At 38.6% G+C, this 15,713-nt stretch overlaps 1 protein-coding gene and 1 long non-coding RNA gene across 3 annotated transcripts; both read left to right on the top strand.

Moving 5' to 3' along the window:
* The first annotated feature begins 6,640 nt into the window (after nucleotides 1-6,640).
* LOC127007570 (uncharacterized) lies at nucleotides 6,641-8,226 on the top strand. Its single transcript, XR_007760288.1, has 3 exons — nucleotides 6,641-6,854; nucleotides 7,460-7,612; nucleotides 8,135-8,226. It is a non-coding gene; the product is annotated as an uncharacterized LOC127007570 (long non-coding RNA).
* A 1,266-nt stretch (nucleotides 8,227-9,492) lies between these two features.
* LOC127007571 (glutamate receptor 1-like) lies at nucleotides 9,493-15,307 on the top strand. Of its 2 annotated transcripts, XM_050878741.1 has the most exons (6): nucleotides 9,493-9,627; nucleotides 10,401-10,615; nucleotides 12,175-12,330; nucleotides 12,623-12,729; nucleotides 14,001-14,158; nucleotides 15,072-15,307. In XM_050878741.1, exons 2-6 carry the CDS (start codon nucleotides 10,505-10,507, stop codon nucleotides 15,134-15,136), a joined length of 597 nt encoding a protein of 198 aa, XP_050734698.1. In that variant the 5' UTR covers nucleotides 9,493-9,627; nucleotides 10,401-10,504; the 3' UTR covers nucleotides 15,137-15,307. The 2 variants fall into 2 exon arrangements, 1 of the variants encoding a protein (XP_050734698.1); XR_007760289.1 differs by lacking the exons at nucleotides 9,493-9,627; nucleotides 10,401-10,615 and adding an exon at nucleotides 10,911-11,050.
* The last annotated feature ends 406 nt before the right edge of the window (nucleotides 15,308-15,713 follow it).

Consider the following 15,713-nt stretch of genomic DNA (forward strand, 5'->3'; position numbering starts at 1 on the left):
TTGAGCGTCATCACTATATTGAATTTTTTTTACAAAGTTAAAAATTTGAAGATATACAAATGTCAGTATTCAATATGATGACCGGAACCGAGACAACTCTCTCTCTCTCTCTCTCTCTCACCCCCACCCCTGCAACCATGATCCCGCAAGTACCACCACCTCTATTACCAAGCCTCTAGATAACTTAAAAATCCTTAGTTTCAATGCGCGTAGCCTAAGAAACAAATTTGATGAACTGAGATGTCTTGCTCTAACAGAAAATTTTGACATAATTGCTATAACCGAAACATTTATCGACACCACAAATATTGATTTAAGTTCCGAATACAACATAGATGGCTACAGACTCTTCAACAAAGATCGTGTAAACCGTAGAGGCGGTGGCGTCGCTCTTTATGTCAAAAGCTATTTGCAACCCACTGACAAAACACCGGGAAACAGTAACGTTGAACATTTGTGCGTGCGAGTAAACATTGCAAAAGTCAATTTAAATATATCTGTCACCTACAGACCTCCCGGGCAATCACTCGATGACGACCTTGAAATGTACAGCGTCTTAAGGCAGTCACTTAATAACAACGACTCACTGATATTAGGAGACTTTAACCTCCCCTATATTGACTGGGCGACACTGTCAGGTACAGAAGGCGAGTCACATAGAATGATCGAATTTCTAGAAGAAAATTATCTAAGCCAAATGGTTTCTGAGCCAACTCGATAAAATAATATACTCGACCTTGTTATAACGACCCAAGATAACCTAGTCAGTAGTGTCACGGTAGGAGAACACCTCGGTTCTTGCGATCATAAATTAGTGCGCGTCGACATTAGAGCTCAATCATCAGTGACTGAAAATAAAGTAAAGGTGCCCAATTTCAAAAGAGCTAACTTCGTAGAAATCCGACAAAAACTAACAGAAATACAACTATCAGATGACGGCAACGTAGATGAAGCCTGGCTAAGCTTTAAAAATCACTTACTCACTCAGCAGAACACATTCGTCCCCTTGTGCGAGAAGCGAATTAACACTAATAAAAGCCCACCGTGGTTTAATAGCGAAATTAAACAATCAGTCAATGAAAGAAAATTGTTTTACAGGTTAAAGAAAGAACAAAGCACGCCCGAAAACATTAGACTTTATAATGATGCCAGGCGACGAGTAAAAAGACTAGTAGGTCAAAAGCGTAGATATGAAGAAAATATTGCAGCCAACTGTAAAATTAATCCGAAATCTTTCTTCAGTTACATAAACAACAGAAAGGCGATCAAAAGTGGTATTGGACCTCTAACAAACAGCGACGGTGCACTAGTGACTGACAGCCAACACATTGCAAACCTCTTAAACAATTACTTTTCCTCGGTGTTTAATACTAACAGTCTTCCTCTCGCTACCACCAACAGCAGTACTATTGTAAACCTCGAGCATGCATTGCCTAATTTTGAAATAACAACCGATGAAGTCCTTAAAGCTCTCCATTCACTTAAAACAAATAAAAGTCCCGGACCCGACAAAGTATATCCTATACTGCTTAAAGAAACAAAGAGCGAAATACTCTCCTCCCTCACTACCGTATTCAATATGTCCTTGCGACAAGGCATCGTCCCTTCGGATTGGAAAAAGGCTAACGTGACACCGATTTTTAAGAAAAGAGACAAAAAAATACCAGGTAACTACCGACCCATTAGTCTAACTTCAATTGTAGGTAAGCTACTTGAGAGCATAATTAGAGACAAAATTGTGAGTTACCTCGAAAGCCACTCATTAATTGGGGATTCACAACATGGCTTCCGTAACAAAAGATCCTGCCTGTCAAACCTACTGACCTTTTATAACGATCTCTTCTCAATTTATGATGTAAACAAATCAGTGGACGTAGTCTATCTTGATTTCCAGAAAGCGTTTGATAAAGTCCCACATCAGAAATTACTTTATAAATTAAAGCAAATAGGCATTGACGGTCAAGTAAACCAATGGATCGCGAACTGGTTGAGCAACAGACAACAAAGAGTTGTGATTGACGGATTTAACTCAGAGTGGGCGCCGGTCACTAGTGGCGTCCCTCAGGGCTCGGTTCTTGGCCCAGTGCTCTTCATTATTTACATCAACGACGTGGATGTTGGACTCAATAATCGCATTAGTAAATCTGCAGACGACACAAAGATTGGTAACTCGGTTCTCACTGACGAAGACAGGCAAAGCCTCCAAGAGGATTTGCACAAAATTTCAGCTTGGTCGGATAAATGGGAGATGCCCTTTAACGTAGACAAGTGCCAGGTCCTTCAAGTTGGAACAAAAAATAAGAAGTTCGATTACGAAATACTCGGCGTTAAACTCACAAGCGTTCAATGCGTTAAGGACCTGGGGATTAAAATCGCGTCAAACTCAAATTCTCACATCAATGCATCGATGCAGCAAATAAAGCGAACAGAATGTTGGGCTTCATAAAATAAACTTTTTATTCAAATATAAAGATGTAATACTTCCGCTCTACAATAGTTTAGTCAGACCCCACTTGGAATATGCGGTACAGTTTTGGTCTCCCCACCATGCAAAGGACATTGCTAAACTAGAAGGTGTTCAGCGTCGAGCAACAAAAATGATCCCTTCCTTGCGCAACAAATCCTACGAAGAAAGGCTTTCCACCCTTAACATGTTCTCTCTTGAGAAACGTCGCCTCCGAGGAAAACTGATCGAATGTTTTAAAATACTTAATGGCTTCACGAATGTAGACAGAACAAAATTGTTTATGATCGATGACACTTTGCGAACGAGGAACAATGGCACAAAACTCAAATGTAGACAAGTAAATTCAGACTGCACCAAATTTTTCTTCACCAACGTTGTAGTGCGAGAATGGAATAAGCTCCCACCATCAGTGGTCCAGTGTAACACGATTGACTCCTTTAAAAACAAGCTCGACCGTCACTTCCTTCAAACTTAATATTAACTAGAGTAGAAAAGCAACGTTTTGGAGCCATCTGATTAATGTAAAATCACTTAGGTTTAGGACAGACCACCTAGTCTGGACCATGGGGTCTGTGTGGTCTGATTTTGTATGTAAATCTATGTAAATCTCTCTCTCTCTCTCTCTCTCTCTCTCTCTCTCTCTCTATATATATATATATATATATATATATATAAAAATAAATATATACATAAATATATCTCTATATATATATATATATTCTTTTTTTTTCATTTATAACTTATTATCCGTTTCTTTCTATTTTTTTCTTTTATTCTGTCTCTTCTTTCCTTTTTTCGGTGTCTGATTTTCTTCCGTTCTCTCTTTTTATTTTTCATTTTTTATTTCATGTCTACCTTTTTACTTTCTCTTTCTGTTCTTTTTCTACTACTACTACTACTACTACTACTACTACTACTACTACTATTAAACCTAAGAGGGAGTGGACGGAAACTGGAGGAAAATAAAAAGGAATGGAGAATCAGATGTTTTGCTTGCTAGGCTTGGAAATACAAGCTTATGAATCCATGTCTATACTAATGGATATGTGGCGCGCTTCACCATTTTTTTAAATTTTTTTTTATAGTGTATACATCGATACGTAGGTTACCATGGCATCACTTTGTAGGGGAGGAAGGTGCGAACAAACTGAATACCACGAAGACCTTTATAGTAAACTTATATTTTGATTAGTTTTGCATGTTTGGTCCGCTGTCCACTCACAATCGAGAGATATAAGGTTATTCCACAAAGAAGAACATAGGCTACACTCGAAATCATTTTCATCTGATGGAATTTAAAGTTTGGCTGTGGATCACTACTCACCGTAAGGCCGTCAGTACACAGACAGGCAAAGGGAAGGAAGGACACGTCTCTCTGATCACTTGTTTCGGTACCATTGGAAGACTCCTGGCACGTATTTATTTTGTATTGTCAACATATTCACACGCTCTAATTTCATAAGACTAACGTATTGTGTACTTTGTCTCACGACAGTGCCATTTATTTACATTCTTTAAGAGGACTTTTGCGGTGTTTAGATTTTCCTTTTATTTCTTCACACACTTCAGTTTTATAATAGCAATATGGTAAGCTATATATAAATTTTTTTTTTACTGCAGTACCATATAATTATCTAGATTCGTGATGAGGACTTATGGGTCGGTATTACAAGACACTTTTGCTTCTCACATCAGCTATTTCTAAAGGTCAAAGAGCGGGTCAGTCGGGTTCTAATGGGTGTTTCTTGAGGTTCACGGTACAGAAGAAGGGTCACACTATCACCAGGGTCATTAAACTACTCCTGGAAATGCCCACAACTCCTACGAAAGCCTTGTCAAATATGTGTTCTTGGGCGGCGAAATGTCTTGCAATACGACCCTCGGTGTTTTGTTTTTATCTATAATTAGAACTCGTGCGCCCCATTATCAAAGACGTCCGCAGTCGTGTTTATTTACTTATTTACGTATTTCCTTTTATGAACCTTTCCTCATTTCCGGTGCTGCAATGTAGAAAACGTCGCTTATGTATATTGTGTTTTATACATTTAAAGGAATTTTTCTATTATTTTAAAGTTAAATGATAAAGGATAAAGTTGTGTCTTCGAATGTGTGAATGAACGAGTGAAAGTAGGAATGATTTCACTGTCTAATATACACATGTGGATTCTTTTTTCACAGCCGTTTATTTCTAAGGCGGCGAATTGTTCAGTCCTCGGAATGAACAGTTCATTGTGCCTCAGAATTGCCGTGATGGAAGTAAGTGTTGTCAAGTTTTCCCTTCGAACCCTTTCTTTTCTTTTTACTCTTTTGAAGGAGAGTTTTGCCTGAGTATGTAATTTCCCTTTCACACTTTACACTTATTCAACGCATTATTGCATCTGGACATCCCATACTGTCTCTTTCTCTTCTACCTTTTAGTCATTTAATTGAGCATATCAGCATAAATAAAAAGAATATACAGTTACTATGAATGTCTCTTTCTATACATTTAGTTGTCTGTGTCCTGACGCCCACTTCACGACACCGACGTTTTAGCAGGCAGACCTTACTTGAATGTCTGTTACTAAATTTTGACAGCGGTGAGATGCATGTAGGGTCTTTGGTGATTTCATTTATCTGTTCATACATCAAAAGTCTATTTGCTCTGAAGTAAAGAAATCAAGTGTAATTCTCAGTAATGTTCGATGACTGTAATAACTGATCCTCAAAAGTTGGCCATTCTTATGCTTTTGCTATGGGAACTTGACACATGGATCAGGTTGATGCCGTGAGCTTTGCAGATATATTCATTAGGGCGAATAAATAAGCCGGCTTGAGTTGGAAAAATATATTGCTTAGTGGGGAAAAAAGGAGAAAGGAAAGGCATGAAGAAAGTGAATAGCAATCGGAGTAGAAGGAGCGAGGCTATTATTGTCAGAGAAGAGTGAATAGGAGACAAGAAAAGGGGGATCAACGGATAAAGGAGCAAGGGAAGGAGAGGATGAGAAGCAGAATAGAAAGAGATGAAGATTCACATTTAAATGAAAGTGCAAAAGGAGGAGGAGGAGAAGCACTGGGAAGCAGCAAGAGAAAATGTAGGAGGAAGAGGAGGTGGACAAGGACACAAAAGAAGAGGAGGAAAAGAAAAAAAAATTATAAGTTGAGGAGGAAAGAGAAAAGGAACGGTATGAGGAGAAATTTTAAGAAAGGACAGTTCCACGAGAGAGAGAGAGAGAGAGAGAGAGAGAGAGAGAGAGAGAGAGAGAGAGAGAGAGAGAGAGAGAGAGAGAGAGAGAGAGAGAGAGATATGGTACGATTCTGAAGCTTCTTTGTATAAACTGAGATTTCAGCTAAGCTTTTCATCTTCTATTGCAGTATTTTCCGTTCATCTCCTTTGGCCAGGAAGGAACGCCGCATGCCATCACGGGGACCATGGCCGAGGTAGTGGACATTTTGGCGACGAAACTGAACTCTTGGTAAGGAAATGGCACGTGCCCCTGTGGAAATGTTATTATTATCATCGTTATTTTATACTGATTTATATTTGCTTTTGAAATCGACAAAAAAAATCTGTTAATAGGTTGGCATACTGTAACATTATTCAACAGTTCCTACGTGGCTTCTTTAACACGGGGCACAGCTTCAGTTAATTATAGTGAACCTGCATGTCTTTTGAATCTGTTATACTATCTGCTCAGTTGTTTTTGTCGTCGTTGTTGTTCTCTTCATAATCAGACCTGTAAAAGATTATCAATGTGTTTTAAGCGTTTCCAATTTAAGATCAGTGATTCCAAAGCGCCGGACACATACGTAAACTGCTTCTTATAAATAATATTAAGGATTATGTCGTTACGGTGTTCATTATTAATGTATCTACTAACTTTAAAACTTTAAAAGTAAAGAAAAATCATAACATGTTTGGCGTGAATGATGAATTAGTTCATATTAAAAAAAATATAGGTGTTGATGAATGCACATTTCATGAAATAAATTCATTGCTACACATCTGTCTGGGTAACATATTTGGTTATGTGTTTCATCTTCCGCCAGAATGTATCTGTTCATTCATCCAGCGATCTTTCTTGGCACGGAGAACGAGTGTTGGCAATCATGCTTATAAATCTAAAAGCATCAAATAGAAAGAAAAAAACTTCTTGTGATTTCTAGGTTAACGCTGAATAATTTGAATGTGTGTGTGTGTGTGTGTGTGTGTGTGTGTGTGTGTGTGTGTGTGTGTGTGTGTGTGTGTGTGTGTGTGTGTGTGTGTGTGTGTGTGTGTGTGTGTGTGTGTGTGTGTGTGTGTGTGTGTGTGTGTGTGTGTGTTTTCTCTTTTTTCAGTTATGAGTACGTCATCCCGGACTCCCAGCTGCTGGCTTCCTCAGGCATCATTGGACTACTGGAGCAAAACGTGAGCACCTCCTTGCTCACAGATTACAAAAAATACGTTCCACAGAATGCTGCATACCAAAGACACATTTATTTATTTTTACATTTATTATCATTATTCGTTGAAAAAAGTTAATACGATATATATCGCTTCTGACTACTCTATATATCAAAAATATTTATGTACCTATGTATCAAAATATTACACAGGGTAATATCTTGCATATATCATTTTTAATTTTAATTTTTAAAAGCGCTCACGCGCACAAGAACGAGCCACCGAGCACACGCGCGGTAAATAAATAGACAGATATATATATATATATATATATATATATATATATATATATATATATATATATATATATATATATATATATATATATTTATATATAGATATAGAGAGAGAGAGAGAGAGAGAGAGAGAGAGAGAGAGAGAGAGAGAGAGAGAGAGAGAGAGAGAGAGAGAGAGAGAGAGAGAGAGAGAGAGGTAGATAGAAAGAGATGAATAGATAGAGATAGATTGATAGAAAGATAGGTAGAGCTAGAGAAAAAAAGAGAGAAGAGAGGTAGAGATAGAGACAGTGATAAAGAGAAAAAAAATATGCCTACACGTCTGTCTTCCAGGCTAGCGATGTCTCAGGGATCCCCGTGGCGGTGGGGGACTACCGCCGGATGGACCAGAGCGTGCCCCTCTACATGGAATCGTTCCGGCTATGCCACAGACTTCCCGGGATAGAGCCCAATATACTAGGGTACCTGATGCCCTTTACGGCTCCGGTAAGTCACTGTTCTCATCACCCACAAATACGTAATCAAATTAATTATGCTTTATTTTGCTTCGACATCTGACACATTAAACGTTGATATAAATGAATTTGGTACAGTTTAAATTTAATTGTTTACAGTTAAGTTTAAGTCCATTATTTCTCCTTTGCGATGTGTCATCGCTCATAAACAGTTTGGAGTCCTTTACATTCGTAAAGCAATAGCCATTTTAAAACATTCAATTAGTTTCCTTTTGAGGCGGCATTTTTCCAGAGATAATTATGATATTTTAAAACAATAGCTTCTCGTAAGGTACCTATACTGCGAAGGGAAGATATTATCTTGGTTGCCCTACTCTGAACACCTGATTCAACGATGTCCTTCGAATGGTGGGAGACCAAAACTGCGCCGCGTGCTCTAAATGTTGTATGACAACTTTCTTATAATGCAATATATATATATATATATATATATATATATATATATATATATATATATATATATATATATATATATATTATGTTATTCCTCCAGATCTGGGTAACGTTGCTTGCAACAATCGTCACTGTAGCAGTTTCGCTGTTTTTTATGCAGTTTTATGCCGTACTACCAACCAACAGTCAGCGGTGAGTGTTAATACTTCATTTGTACACAAGGATATCAAAGAGCATGATCTACGTGCAGCAAAAGTTTTCATGCTCAGGACAGAATATCTATAGAATACAGAAACACATCTGAATCACGAGTGGCGCATTAGAGCGAGCACAGTTAATAAAAAAATTAAAAAATCATTTTCAGCAGGATAAAAGCCTTTCTCAACATTCTCCTCCGCTCCTTGTCTGATGCTAGACTACTCCATGTTACGTTAAAGGTTCAGATTTCATATCTCTGCCTGTATTTCTGTATGCCTTTATGGTGTAGTGATTGGCACGCCTAGATACGAATCCGCGGACCGGTGTGTTGTCGTCTGCCATCCACGTATCGTGAGGCATCCCATCCTGATCTGCGTATGCACGGGATTTGTTTAAAAAAAGAGGGTGGATGAATTTCGGCACAGTACCGTGTCTTTTGTCGACTGCCTATTGTGATACGTCCCACCCAAGATTTTTTTTTTTTTTAAACTAAACGATGACGTATGTTTTGAATTTGAAAATTTCTTGAAATATGAAATATATCTGTATGTCAGTAACTGTTATAAAAGAAATAATCTGCATCCCTTTTATGTCGGTAAATGTGATATACGAGACAACCTGCACCCCTTATATATTGATAAATGTGATAAATGAGATAACCTACACCCCTTGTATGTCGATAAAGGTGATAAATGAAATAACCTACATTCTCTTCTCATTGATGGTCATGTTTCTCGGATACTCTCCATTTAATAGTATCTGAATTATGGGGTCCATGTCATCCTTGAATTTGGCCATTTTCCCATAAAAACTGCCATGGTGACCGCCATCTTGCCTGGACAAACTACAATATCAGCACTCTTTGTCTGTAAACATCGGGTTCCGCGCATGCGCAGATCAAGATGGGATGTCTCACGATACGTGGATGGCAGATGACACCACACCGGGTTCGACACGCAGCATACATACTCAACTGTTTATCTCGATACCCTTTCGGACTAGTTGATATATGGATACATGAGGAAACCCCGGGATGGTAAACTGTGGTAATCTGGATATCGCACCTGCCCTTTGTCCCGCGGTAATGGATGCGAACTCATCACAAACTCGAGCCAATGAGACGAAGATGAGCACCGAAGCCACGCGCAAGTATAGCGTATATTTTAAGAAGAAAAAAAGTCAGCGGCAGCATTATCTAAAAAGAGGTATGACAATCATTGTGCGTAACGTGTTTGTTCTTTTCTTTCTTTAACAGCAAAGAGTTCAAAGCGGAAGGGCAAATCATCCACGTCCAGGCGCAGAGTGTGACGCTGTCGAAGACGCCATCGAGAGAGTCGGTCTGGAACACTTTATGGATATCGAGTGTATGGGCTTTTAACGTTCCTCTGGCCCAACGTGAGTGATGAAACCATATCCTTCTTGCATAATAAAAACAAAAGACTTGAGCAACTACTGACAACTGCATTTACTAAAAGTTCACATACGCAGTTCAAGGAATTGAATCGCATTGCACAAATTCGTACATTTGCATGAACCATACAAAGGGCTGTGAACTTTATATAGATAATAAGCAAGAAAATTAGATTACACACTGCTCCTACAGTTTTCAGAGTTTACAGAGTATCTTAAACTGGACAGTGTATTTCTTTAATAATTGAGGTATAACCATAAAATGAAATTCTATGTTGATACACGATTTCTTAAGTGCAACATAAATTATACACACACACACACACACACACACACACACACGCCAGTCCTCGTTGACACCCCAACTTGGTCGGCTCGGCTGACGGCCGAGAGTCGGTTGTCGGCACCCTGCTACACACACACACACACACACTCACACACGGCGATGGCCGAGTGGTCAGCGTGCGGGCGTGGTGAGCCCGTGAACCTGGGTTCGAGTCCGATCAAAACTGATTTTTTAACCATCGCCGAGTGGCGAAAGATTACCCACCTTTCTGCTGCCCAGATCTTCAATCAACCCAAACTTCAGCAACTTTTGTCAGGAACACCGGGGGAGCAATAAAATTCGCCTGCACCACTAACTGGCTGGGGGCGTCGAAGAAAAAGAGCCTAACAGCGCTATAGGCAGCACAAAAAAAATAATAATAAATAACCACCACTCATGTTTCTTTTCCTCCCCGCCTGGCATGGCTCTGCAGAGGTGAGTCGTTGGCCTCGGGGGTCACGCATAGGCCTGACGATTGGTTTGTGGCTGGTGGCCGCCCTCATCTTTAACACAGTATACCGTTCAAATCTGAAGGCCATGCTGATCAAGCCACTCCTGCGTCTGCCCTTCAGTAACCTTGAGGAGCTCCTCGAGAATAACATCCCATGTTCCATCTACGGTAATTCCAGCCTGGACGTCACGATAAAGGTAAGAGCTGAGTTTCGGGTAAGAGTTGTTGCATTTACTTCAAAACACAGAAGGTTCATATACCACAGGACTTCGTCTTTTCATACTTAAAGAAATTTGTATAATACATGGTCTTGGTACACTGGTGTTTTCATAAACATTCCAAGTCTATTTTCGAATGTATCTACGCCTCCATGGCGCAGTGGCTGGTGTCCGAATCCGCGGGTCAGGGTTCGAATCCCGGCCCGAGTAGTCGTCGTGCAGCTCACCTAACTGTTCATCCTTTCTTTTGGGCTAGTCGATAAATGAGTACCTGGAGAAACCTGAGTAAGGTAAATTGTAATAACCCGAATGTCACACTGGCCTTGTGTCCCGGGGTAATGGGTTCGTACCCACCACAGGCTTAAGAGCCACTGCATGCGACGGAGATGAGCAGCTCGGCCTCTCGCAGCTACAGTATGTGCCCCAACTTTTATCTTACCTTTCACTATTTTCTATAACGTTACAAGTTATTTGCAGTGGCGTTATCAGCTCTAGTGTATTCATCGTATAATTCAATTGTAGGCTTACATCCATGTCTTTGCATGTCGTAAATTACCTGGTTATCTTACTTGATACGCGAGTGGCCACCAGTTATGGACGATATATATTTTTTTTATTCACTGACGAACTACTCGAGTACGGATGGTGCTTTATTTCCACACGTCTACCCGATCATTTCCACGCGTTCTTCGTTACCACGCTCTATCACCACCAGTGGCCACTGGTCATATGAACGGGCCTTTAGGGAGAAGATGGGCGAATGGCCAAAGTGCAAACGCAGCTGTAAGTTGATCATTTTCCGCTATCAGCGAGTGACCGTAAATCACTAACACGCCGTCCATATGTCAACCCTAACTGTAGCGGTATCTGTCAAGAGTAGTAGTTCATCGATGCCTGAAAAATTTCCTTGCTCCCCTACACAGATCTCAGTCAGGCCTGTTGTGTAATCGCATTCATCATGGCTACAGTTTCAGTGCAGGCCTTATTGCAATTGACGAATGCCAAACAAAGTGGATCTCTTCATTAATTACTTACCTCTATTGCCAAGTTTATTGTCTGAATGTGATCCATGGTGTGAGTCCATTTGAAAACCAGCTATTAACACTTCCGGTGTGAAAAGACTTAAACATAGAGCAGTATATACATCTGTCGAGGAAGACGATTGCATCTCGAGGCCTATGTGATGCGTGTGTTGCATGCGTCGAGGCGGACGGCATGTAGGCACTAGAATGACTTTTTTTTTTTTTTTTTTTTTTTTTTTTTTTTAGATGTACAGGTTTGAACGCGCCTGAAGATGAAATGGTACGGACACACCATGAGAGGAGGTAAAGAGTGCGTGGGAAGATGGGTGATGGGCATGAAATCGTAAGCCAGAGGGAAAAGAGAAAATCAAAAATCGAGGTGGCTGAACTGTGTTTTACAGGGATTATCGGGAGATAAAGGGGGATATACAGATACGGCGACCTCATAGTCGCATGGGCAAAGCTGTCAAGACAAAGAAGATTATCACTGATTCAGAACGTCTCTTGTTCTTACAGATGGCACCCGCAAACACTTCCTTGGGTATGTTGAATAAGGTGGCGGTGCGACACAAGGATCTCCGTAAATTGGTGCACGGGTTGGAGTCCGGCCGCCACGCTGTCTTCACGGCCTACCTGGGACTACTCGCAGTCATGCACACGACGTATGCAAGAGTAAGACTTTTACCCATGCACACCTAAAGTTGCTAAGCAGGACTAACAAGATTACGTTAATGATATTAGAGGACACTTTAGTGACTAATTATATTATTTATTTTATAAATGCCTATGTTTTTAATTAAACAAGAGCTTAGGAGAAATAATTTATATTCGTCTCTTTGTTTCCAAACTTTTCAGAGTAAACACACCTGAAATGCTCTGTGATTATAAAGATATACATCATAAGTGTCGAAGACACTAAACTTTATATTTTACATTCAATTAAGATTTTTTCCATCATACACAGAAAAAAGCTTGCTCCTTCTACCTGACGAATGACCTTCACGTATCGTCCCGGCCCCTCACGCTCCTGTTTCCTAAAGGCTCTGCTCTCCGGGAGCGCGTCAACCCGATGTAAGACCGCCTATTTCATTATGATATTTTTATATTGCACTGCTCCATTTTTTATGTGTAAATCAACTGATAACTGAAAACAACATGAGAATAAGTGATATTAAAGAATATTAGTTTATTTTAGGATTCGTCATTAAATTTTGTCAGTAATACATTGATACCCAGTGGCAGTGGTTCCCAAACCCATGGTCGCGACCCAAATGAGAGTAGAGAGGGTGTTTCTGAGGGTCGCTGGAGAGTTTTGAAAAAAAGCCATAATTACAATATATCATACTATTAAGGCCGATCTTTTAAAACCACAGTTCCGTCAAATTTAGATTTTTTCATTAATGTATTTGAATTACTTCAACAGGACAGCATGAAGATTTTCCTAAACACATACTAACAAAAGTAATGTTGCAATAAAGCACCCATACACATACGATACGGCACGTCATACGAGTAGCATTCGTGTATAATACTTCTGCGCCGAGCAGACAGCGAGGAGGCGGAGAATAAAATCATAAAGTATAACATAAAAATAATTGGAAATAAATACTACATGTTTACGCATTTAGGGTCGCCAGGACAGGCCACGACTGTAATTAGGGTCGCAACCAGAAAATTTTGGAACCACTGCTCTTTGGAAATATTATTACTAAAGCTTGACATTACAATGTCGATTGTTTGGTTACGTTATAAAGTAGTTACTGTACATGAGAAAAATTATCAAAGAGGAACAGTGTGTTGATATGTGGCCGATAATTTTCACAGTAGATGAGGCAAGCATAATCTTTATTTAAGCATAAAGTAAATATTTTGTGAAATAAAATAGATTCCACTTTATGTAGTATTATATTTTGTTGAAACTTTTTTCATCAAATTTGGATCTGTAAAAGATATCTTCAGCCATTACAATTTCTTTATAGTCTGCTGCGGGACAAAGCCCTTTCTCAACACTTTCCTCCTCTGTGTACTGTCACGAAGTGTACTCTCTGTATGCTGCTCGCCATTCTTCACGTAGCTGTGCAAAAGGCTCCCCAAGCACGCCGCAGACAAGAGGCATCTTCCTCCATCTGAGCATTAGTCCGCCCCCAGTGCTATCAGTCCGGGTGACCTAAGGGACCCAGCCACCCCCTCCGTGCTCCTCTCCAAGATCATCATTAAATATCATTATGATCATGGTCATCCCTCATTTAATGTATAGTCATTTTCACCAACATCAGCAGACATACATATATTTTAATCCCAACTGCCATTTGCATTATCGATATAACTTTTTTATTTTCCAGAATAACAAGTCTTAGGGAATCCGGAATCATGGACTTCTTGTTAAGGTCTGAGGTGTATCATGCCAAAAGATGTCTCTCCCAGCCTGCTTCCGCACCTGACACTCAACGAGCACTCCAGCTGAGTGACCTGTATGGTGTTTTTCTTCTCTACACTGGATGTGAGTAACGTGCGTGACAGTTTGGCGGGGATACACGAGGTTCTTAAGATTGTGCGCAAGGCCAGCTGGCCTCCACACAGCTTTGAACTCATCATTTGCTCCCCCTGTCCGTATACCTATATAACACTCATATGAAACACACACACACACACACCTCTGTAGTGTGCATATATATATATATATATATATATATATATATATATATATATATATATATATATATATATATATATATATATATATATATATATATATATATATATATATATATATATATATATATATATATATATATATATATATATATATATATATATATATATATATATATATATATATATATATATATATATATATATATATATATATATATATATATATATATATATATATATATATATATATATATATATATATATATATATATATATATTCCTTTTTTTTATTTATTTAGTTAGTTTTTTTTTTTTTTTTTTCCTTGAGCTGACTACCTTGCTGTGTAAAAAAAAAATCCTCATAACCATCAGCAGCAGCATCCTGTACCATCAAACTGCAGTCTGCATGACATCGGTCTCTCCCAAGCGTTTCCATTTGTTTAATTTACGTCCCGTGACTAGTTTCCTATTTCGATACAAACGTTTCGAAGCCTTAATTTTATCACATCTGCTGAACAGCTCCCGTTTGAGTCTATTTTCACCAGTTATATCCCAGTTTGACACTTTTTGTCCATGTTGTCCTCTCTGCTACAAAGGTGGCCTGATTATTGCCCTTTCTTGATTTTACTTGCCTGTATTATGCCATCCAGTATTGTTGGATATCTTATCTATTTGGAGTTCTCTCATCCATTAAACTGATGCCCAACATCTGTCTCTCCATTACTGTTTGCTGACCTAACAGTTATATCATGTTGCAGGTATATCCATCACTTGTATTGTATTTCTGGCGGAGCTCGTTGTCGGGTCATCAAAGTCCGGTTAGCGCCGAAGACGAAGAATCGATATGGGATACTTTCAGGATTATTAACGGTTCCTAGCAAGGCGCAAGCTTTGGTGTACACTTACAAGTGCTCGTTTGCTTATTGGCTTTCAATGAGTGTATTTTGGTATGCTACTATACACTGTATGACGAAATAAAATGTAATGCAATAATTTTATCTCCCCTTTGATTGTCAATAAAGCAAGAACCAGATTGAAATTGTGATATAATATTTAAATATGTGTAAACTTCAAAAAGGAACAAAAGCCACAACACTTTATGCAATCAAAAAATGTATCATGATAAACATACAAAAAAAAAAAAACTTTCACAATGAGATTCAGGTTTCTAAGTGATGATGATGATGATGATGGAGATGATGATGATGATGATAATAGTAATAATAATAATAATAATAATAATAATAATAATAATAATAATAATAATAATAATAATAATAATAATAATAATAATAATAATAATAATAATAATAATAATAATAATAATAATAACAATAACAATAATAACAATAATAATAATAATAATAATAATAATAATAATAATAGTAATAAATGACTCT

The sequence above is a fragment of the Eriocheir sinensis genome, chromosome 35 (assembly GCF_024679095.1).
Source record: "Eriocheir sinensis breed Jianghai 21 chromosome 35, ASM2467909v1, whole genome shotgun sequence".
Lineage (NCBI taxonomy): Eukaryota > Metazoa > Arthropoda > Malacostraca > Decapoda > Varunidae > Eriocheir > Eriocheir sinensis.